The 8461-nt window shown below is 50.2% G+C and overlaps 2 protein-coding genes across 2 annotated transcripts; both read left to right on the plus strand.

Annotated features, from left to right (window-relative positions):
• Positions 1-225: 225 nt before the first annotated feature.
• ABB37_07695 (hypothetical protein) lies at positions 226-537 on the plus strand (the record flags this gene model as incomplete). The annotated part of the gene is made up of 1 exon (XM_015806420.1): positions 226-537. The coding sequence occupies one exon, from the start codon at positions 226-228 to the stop codon at positions 535-537; it is 312 nt and encodes a 103-aa protein (XP_015654784.1).
• Positions 538-5654: 5117 nt separating this feature from the next.
• ABB37_07696 (phosphoprotein phosphatase-like protein) lies at positions 5655-7478 on the plus strand (the record flags this gene model as incomplete). Its single annotated transcript, XM_015806421.1, has 1 exon — positions 5655-7478. One exon carries the CDS (start codon positions 5655-5657, stop codon positions 7476-7478), a length of 1824 nt encoding a protein of 607 aa, XP_015654785.1.
• Positions 7479-8461: the final 983 nt, after the last annotated feature.

Below are 8461 nucleotides of genomic sequence, written 5' to 3' on the forward strand. Positions count from 1 at the left end.
GTGTGTGTGTGTGTGTGGTCGGGGGGGGGGGGAAGTTCCCAACGTGTGTAGAAGGCGTGAGGAAGCTGTGTTCACTTGAGAGGTTGCTGGTTGGTTTCGCGTTGCGTTACTGCTTGCCTTATCAAGAGCTCAACGTGTGTGTGTGTGTGTGTGTTTGTGGGTGTGTCTGCCTTTGCGTCGTCTGCGCACCGGGGAACAGCAGAAAAAGCTACGGCACTTCGATTTATGGCAAGGAAGCCCGCGGGAGACAGAGAGGCAGAAGATCATAAAAACGAAACCCAAAAAATTGTGCTTCATGAGGTTGTCGTCATCATCGCCGGCGAAGGGGGCATCTATGAAGAGAGAGAGAGAAGGGGGGTGGGGAAGAGGGGGGACTTGCGAAGACCACCGTTGCTTTCTTTCGTTGGTGTTTCATCTCTCACTCGACTATTTATTCGCCGTGTGACGCCGCGAAGATCTTCTCTCAGTCCTCTGAAAAAAAGAAAATGCGAGGTGGAAAGAAGCGGCCTTCTTTTCACTTCTCCACCTTCGTCGTGAAAGACACGGCGGAAAGTCGTTGCGATTTCGTTGTTCTTCGTGTGCGCTGCCCTCCTCTCCTTTGCGATACAAAGCCGGCGGGCCTTCACTCTTCTTTCATGTTGTTTTGTTTCCTTGTTCCTTGTGTCGCCTCCACGGGTGAGATGTAGTCGGTGTTTTTTTTTGGGGGTGTTGTCGCGTCGTCGCACTTACGTACCGCTCCATTAGTGACGGCATCACCACCAAAAAACAATCAAACAGCAATAGCGCCCCCCCCCCCTAAAAAAAAAAAAAAGAAAGAAAAAAGTATCAGCTCCCGTGGCAAAAACAAACGCAGAAGAAGGGGGGCTGCGCGGCGAGGACCAAGCGTCCCGCATGTATTTAATGTGTAGCTGCGTTGTGCCACGGCGTTTCTGTTCGGCCATGGATGCGTAGCCCTGCCGCGCTGCAGAGCGGGTTTCGTGTTAGAATGTTCGATGCGTGCGTTGAAGTGAAGCCGAAGACGGAAACCAAACGAAAGCCGAGAAAGACCGCACAGCCACCGCGTCGTCTTACAGTGTTGTTGGATGAGGGCACTGAGAAAGTGATGGTACCGTGACGCTGCGCGGAGTCGGAAAACATATGTAGTCAATGCATGCATATGTATAGATTCATTTATTCTGCTCTTGTTGTTCACGCAATGATTTCTTCCCGTCCACCACGGGGGCAAACAGTGTGCTCAGCGATGCCCACCTCTCGCTCCCCCTTCATTTTTGCGTCCCCTCCTCCTCCTTTTTTCGCCTCTTTTCTCATTTCCTGTTATCTCACTCTTCGTATATATATAATCACCTTCTTTCATCTCCCTACACCCACTATATTGTATATATGTACGATGCTGTCTGGTGCAACAGTGCTTAACAGCTCGAATCATCGTTGCTACACAGCTACCTACCAAACCGGAAGAAAACTGCACGGAAAAGAGGAGGAGGGCTTCGTCACAAGCGGGAGCATCCATATTTTGCTGTCCGTGTCTTTTGTCGGCGCCGTTGTCTCTCCCGGCAGTTTGTCTCCCGCGTTTGCTAACTTAAAACGTAAAAAAGGAGTGCGTTGGAAATCGAAGTAACACGCTCAACAAATCAACGATCTGCACGGACGAGAAGTCGACCTCTTATTGGCTGAATACTCCCCCCCCCCGCCCGCGTTCTTCTACTCCTTTTCGTTTTTGTTTTTGTCTTTCATTTTTCTTTATTGTTCCTGCTGTTGCTTCACCTCAACTCATTCAGAGCGTGAAGTCAACGACGCCGCAGCGGGAGAGAACAAACAAATAAGCAATAGCAAGTCCAGTGAACACACACACAGAGAGAGAGGAAGAGGAAGAGGAAGAGGAAGAGGCATAAAAAATCCTTTCTCCTTCTCGCGGTTTTTAATTATTTTCTGTGCTTATCTCCACAAGTTCGTATATAAATTGTAGTTCCCTTTTATAGCAACACTTGTGCACCTCTCTCTCTCTTACTGAATCTCTGGCTTGACGACGCGACATCTTTCGCTCTCGACTTTCCTCTTCCGTTCGCGGCCCTACCCTTTTTTTTTTGCTGTCACAACAACACAAAAAAACACCGCGCTCAATCGTTTTATTTTTGTTTGTTTGTTTGTTTCTCTTTCGGTTCTTCCCGTTTCGAGGCTCCACGTGATTCCGTTTGTTACTGCGTGAAACGGAAACACCAAACAGGAAGTTTCTTCTGCTTTCCTTTTCCCCGCCTTTTTCCGTTGTGTGTGATCTCCGTTTCTTTTCTGAGTGCGTTCTCTCCTCTTTTGCTTCCGTGCAGAGTAAAGGTGCTCATCCATAGACTCCCCCACACCTTCACACACATACCTCCCCGCAGGTGCGCACACACGTGTGCAAGGCTGTCTAGCTGCTAGTTCGTTGTTGTCGGCGTGTGTCTGGCGTCGCCTCTGTGCATATATATAAGCAGCTTGCTTCGCTTCTCTTTTTCCCGCGGAAAACTATTTTTAATTTGGGAAAGCGAACACCTAGCCAAAAAGAACCAAAACAATCTTAGACGTAAACCCGCATCACAGAGCTTTAAAAAAAATCAAAAAAGGAGTTGGTTTGAGAAAGTACATAAATAAATATATATAAGTGCCAAACGAGCACATCTATTTGTATATACATGAAATACTCTGTGCTGCAGCCAAAAGCGCTATGAAAGACACTTGTTTGCATATGTACGTTCTTCATTCCTTTTAAAAAAGACACTTTTTCTCTTCTTGACTGATTTCATTTTTTTGTTTGGTTTCATTCTTCTGCGATTCTTTCTTTTTTTCTTCTTTCTTTCTTTCAAGTGTGTACTTTTCAGGTATCTACTGCAAAGCTTTGTGGGCCTTTTGCTCGCCTTGTGGTTCGTTCACGCGACAAACACGTACGATCAGACATCGAAGAGGCGGCAGAGACACACCGGCACAGGAAAAAAGAATATTTCAAGTGAAATTTTTACTGTTGTCTTAATTCCCTTTTTTCTCAACTTTATTTTTCTTTCTTTTTCTCTTCCCAATCGCCTCTTCGGTTCGGCTCGACTTGTCTCTTTTCTCTTCTTCTTTTCCTCTTCTTTCGTTTTGTATTTTTCTTCCTTACAAGGAACGATACGACGAGGTCGGACGCACCTCGCGTGGACTGCTGCCGCTCTGTACGGATCCACCTCACGGTAGAGTTCGTGCTGCCGGCGACACATCATCGAAGCGGGAGGAAAGGTTGCTCTCCTCCGTTCAGGTAACTTCATTTAGGCGGAAAGCCAGCGAAATTTGACAGTACGCGAGTGCATAAGCGAAACACACTTGATTTGCTGGATTCCCGAGAAGAGCAAGAAACTATTCCGGGTACGGTTTCTACGTGAACGTAGCTTGCCGTTAAGCTCGCGCTTTTGTTTTATTCGCGGCTGGGAACGTTTTGGTCTTTAACAACAAAAAAAGTTTATTATCCACTTAATTTCAACCTGTACCCTTCTGTTTCTCTGTTGCCTCCGGACTTGGTCGAAGACGACGACAAGAAGGTGGCATCTGTGTTTTCTCTTTCTCTCTTTCTCTCTTTCTCTCTCTTCTCGCGTTGGTTGTGTTCCCACTTGCACGGAAGACCTCAGTGATTTTATTATTATTATTTGTCTCTTTGTAAGTGGTTCACACATTTTGAGCCCGTTTTTCGTCTTCTTTTTTCGTTATTTCTCTCTCTGTCACTGCGTCACTCTTTTCGCGTATTTCTTCTGCTGATCTGCTTCAACTTGTGTGCTCTTCTTGCTCTTTTATTCTTCTCTTCTCTTCTCTTTTTGGTTATTACGTGTATTTTTGTTTACCTGTTTTGTATATATTTTTTCCTTCTTTCTTTCGCCTCGGCTGACATCCCTTCTCAAAAAAAAAAGGACAAAAAACAACAACGAAGAAGCTATCGGCAACGATAGTTAACGTGTGCGATAAGCAAACCTCTCTTGTCTATCCTTACCCACCCACCCACATACATACAGGCGCACACGCGGCACTTCGTGGTTCTAGACTCTCATTCTGCTTTTCAATATTCAGCAATCGGTTTTTTTCTTTCTTTCTTTTGCACCCCTTCTTCTTCTTCTACTTCGGTGTCACCGCGCTTTCGCCTACACGCGTTGTAGCTGCTCTCGTTTGTTCTTCGCCACTGGCTGAGGAACTAAGCACGTAGCGCGCGACACGGAAGAGGAAAGAAGGAGGGAAAAGAAATCAATTGAACGTTTTCTACACCAAAAATATTTACACGTAACAGAAGAAAAGAACGTATCGAAGAAAGCGGGGCAGCACTGCGATGCAGTCGGTGAGCTGATCCACGACAATCACAACAACAACAACAAAACATCTAGTATCATCACTATTACTTGGCTTGATCGATTCGAAACCGTATTCCCCGTTGAACGAAGCCTTCCGTGTTTTCTATTTCTCTTTTTTTTTTCTTTGGCTATTCATTCCGCTTTTTCCCCTTCGGACCCATCAAAAGGATATTGCTCTGCAGAGTCTCATCAATACACACATCTATTCCGTTTTTGCGCGGAGGTTATTCAATAAAGAATTTCCCTCTTTTTCCGTTGTTACTATCTCCCTCGTCTGCTTGAGCAAACGAGCAGAAGTCCTCATCCGCTCTTCAACGTAGGTCTCCTGACACGGTCTTCTGCGGCATCGAATCGATCCCTCTTTACGTTCATACTACCCCTCTGGACGTTAATATTTCTGCTTTACGAACTGTGCCACGCTGGACTTCATCGGATAATACACCTTCACAGAGGCACAACAAGGTGGTCTCTCTCTTTTTGTTTGTTGGTTTGCTTTCTCCTCTTTCCCGTTCGTGTTCTACTCGCTTCTTCCTTGTATATGTGATTGACGACATTCCCTTTCTTCCTTTTTCCTTTTTCTTCTCGTGTTCTACGGCGTCCTTTTCTGTGGTTTCCTTTCTCCTTTCCTGTTTGTTTGTGCTGCTTCTACTTATTTGCGTTGTTCTCTTGCCACTTCTTCCACTTCTTTCCTTTCTTTTTTTTTGTTCTCTCTGCTATACACACACCCACCCACACGAGTGCTTCTTTTGACGAACTGCTTTCATCTCCGTGGCGCATTTGCCTGCAAAACGCTCCAGCTCTCGCTCTCTCCCGCTCTTTACCGCACTGCGTCACTGGTTTTCTCGTACCCTTTCCTTTTTGTTTTTCCTGGTCCAGCGTCTCTTTCTGTGGCGCCTGCTCCACATCTCGTATATTCGTCTTCTTTCTGTGAGTGTGTGTGTGTGTTGGTTTACTCTTCTGTTTCTTGCCTTTTACTCTCACTATCTTGAATACGTGCACGACGCTTCACTGCAGCAACTCGCTTCGGTGTAGCACAAACTCTTCCACGCCAACTCCGGCTATTCCAAGATATTCTGTTGTTGCTCTTTATTTGAAAGGAAAATAGTTTTCTGTCTCCTTTCTTCGTCCCACAAACAAACACACACGTAAGTATTTGCCTCCTTTCAATTGTCTCGATTCGTCTCCTACCGTCCGCTTGTTATTTTTATTTTTCTTACTGTTTTCGTGTTCATCTCCTACGCCGTCTCAGTGTGCGCTGAAAACGGTACCACGAGATTTGCTGTTTTTCTTTCTTAAATATTTTCTGCGTTCGCGCTCATGGAGAAGGCGCTTCAACTTGTCTTCTCTCAACAGGTCAAGGATGGCGCCGCGGACGCGCAGGCATGCGAGGTGCCGATGCTCCGTCCCGCGTGCATCAGGAAGAACCCCGCGTTAGACCACATCATCACCTGCGAGACGAGGTCTGCCGGGACCAAAGCAAACAACGAGTTCCGTCCGCCGAGCACGGCCGTGCGACCCTCCGAGGAGAGCGGCTCACCCTCGTTCCTGTACAACTCAAACAAGACGGTCGTGCTGCCGCCATCGACCGCGTCCCCGTCGAAGTCGAATGGATTGCTGAACACGCCGGATGGCTTTGCGGATGCCGCCATCTCCCCTCAGAACTCGCCGTCCGTGCTGACGACAGGGGCAAACAGCCGTCTGAAGTTGAAGGATAACCTCAACTGCAGCGGCAGCGCGGCAGCACTCAATACCCACAGCGCCGCCGCCGGGGCAGCAGCGACGGGCACGACAATGAGTATCAAAGGCAGTCGCGGTGACCTACTTGCGCCGGTGACGAAGCCACCGACGCTGCTGAAGTCCCTGGCGGCCTCGCCGACGGCGGCGCTGCCGAATTGCACGTACGACATCGCCTGCCGTAGTGGCCGCGCCGCCCCGCTGCCGGGGATGTCGGACAGCTCTGACAGCGTAGCCTCCAGCGACGACGCGGACGCGGACGCGGAGAAGAAGCTGCTGCTCTCCGAGGCGGTGGAGGTGAAGGGGAAGTCGACCTTCTTCAAGGCGAAGCCGCGGCTGGGGGAGTTCGCGTCGATGATTGAGTGGCTGCTGCGGTGCGGCGAGGCGGGGGAAATAGCGCTGCCGTCGAACGTGACAGAGAACGGCGCAGAGACGCCGCCGCCGCCGACGTTCTTTACGGAGGACAACATCGCGAAGCTGTGCACGGCCGCCACGCAGGTGCTGTCCGCCGAGCCGGGCCTGCTGGAGCTCGACGTGCCCGCCGACGACACCCTCATCGTCGTTGGCGACATCCACGGCCAGTTCCAGGATCTCTACACGAGTGTGCTGTGCCAGCAGTACGACCGCCGTCGGTGCAACCCCGGCGGCCTGGACCGCCACTTCCTCTTCATGGGCGACTACGTGGATCGCGGCCCGCACAGTTTGGAGGTGGTGCTTCTGTTGTTGGCGCTGAAGGTGGAGTACCCCTCGCTGGTATACTTGACCCGCGGCAACCACGAGGAGGAGAAGACGTCGCGCGTGTACGGGTTCCTGACGGAGGCGACGTCCTCGTTGGGCGCCGTGGCCGGGGGTGCGGTGTGGAGCGCGGTGAACAAAGTCTTCCTCGATCTGCCTCTGGCGGCCATCGTGCAGACACCGCACATGCGCTTCTTCGTGACGCACGGCGGCCTCTCCCCTGCGCTGAAGACGACGGATCAAATTGCAGCCATTGACCGACACGCCTACAACACCGGCGCGCTATCGAAGGAGGAGCACGACATCGTGGACGGCCTTCTCTGGTCGGATCCCGCGATCGGCATCGGCTGCTTTGCGCCGAGTGCGCGGGGCTGCGGCTGGAACTTCGGTCCCGCCACGTCGGCCAACTTCTGCTCAAAGAACCGGCTGAACTTCATCTGCCGTGCGCACCAGCTGGCGATGGACGGGTACTTCTGGACGCACAACGACCGCGTGGTGACGGTCTTCTCGGCGCCGAACTACTGCGGCATCAACGGCAACCGGGGTGCGGTGATGGTCGTGTCAGGCAACGCGAACAAGCCGTCGTTTGACCAGTACGAGTGTTACGAGGACGAGATGGAGTACGGCGGCCAGCCGTCGGCGAACTTCCCCTACTCCTCGTACTTTTGCTGAGGTGAGAACCCCTTCTTCTTCCTCATTTTTCTTTGTTAGTTGATGGAGTGACCACCGTTTTCTGTTGTCAACAGCAGCAGCGGCGGCAGCAACAGAATGAGTTCATTCCACCGTTGCTTCTTTGCGGACTTGTTTTCTCTTTTTTCCTTTTCTCTTTTGTGCGGTCACCGCTTCTCGAGTCGAAGATCCGTGTTTTCCGTTGCGACGTCGATTCGCCGTTTTCCCTTTTATTCTGTTTTTGTGTATCTCCTTCCCGCAGATAGGTGCGAGGGAGGACGTGCCACTCCGGTGGTGCGCTGCGGAGCGAGCGAGAAGCGATGAGAGGGGGTGGGGTGGGGTAGGCGAGCAGAAGAACATGCACACACACATCCATCTAAGGAAGTGAAGAAGGAACAACAGACGTTTCTGTTCTTCACGTGAGGAGTAAAACTCCACTTTGCTTCTGTTTTTTTTTTCTTCTTAAAGGGGCTTTGAAAGGTGTTTTTTGTTTGTTTTTCCGTTGGCCTCGCTTGTGCGAAGTCGCGGCTGCGGCTAGGTTTCACATTTTTCTTTCCCGCTCACATGGGGCTGCCATTATGTCTGCTGCTCCTGCGCTCGCGGTCGGTCGCGCATGGTGGAAAAGGAATAAAAGCGGCGTGGCGAAGCGCAGGAGTTCCCAATCTTTCACGTCGTTGTGTTTCCCTATTCGTCTTTTTTTGGTTTGTTGTATGCTGTGGAGGACGAAGTGGATGTGCAGTGATTCACGCGGCACACGCCCCTCCGTTGTTGTTCCGCTACCGTAGTGTAGTCGACGCGACAACATCTATATATTTATATTTATGTTTAAGGTGACACACATCTCTTTGTTGTTTGATTGTATCATGTCTCCTGCTGTACGAATAAAAGGGAGCGTGCGTGCCTGTTTTGTTTTTTCCCCTTTACATGTTGATACTCTTCCGTCATTTGGTCCTTCGTCTTCTCCCTGTGTGTGTGTGTGTGTGTGT

The sequence above is a fragment of the Leptomonas pyrrhocoris genome (assembly GCF_001293395.1).
Source record: "Leptomonas pyrrhocoris isolate H10 chromosome Unknown, whole genome shotgun sequence".
In the NCBI taxonomy this organism is placed as follows: domain Eukaryota; phylum Euglenozoa; class Kinetoplastea; order Trypanosomatida; family Trypanosomatidae; genus Leptomonas; species Leptomonas pyrrhocoris.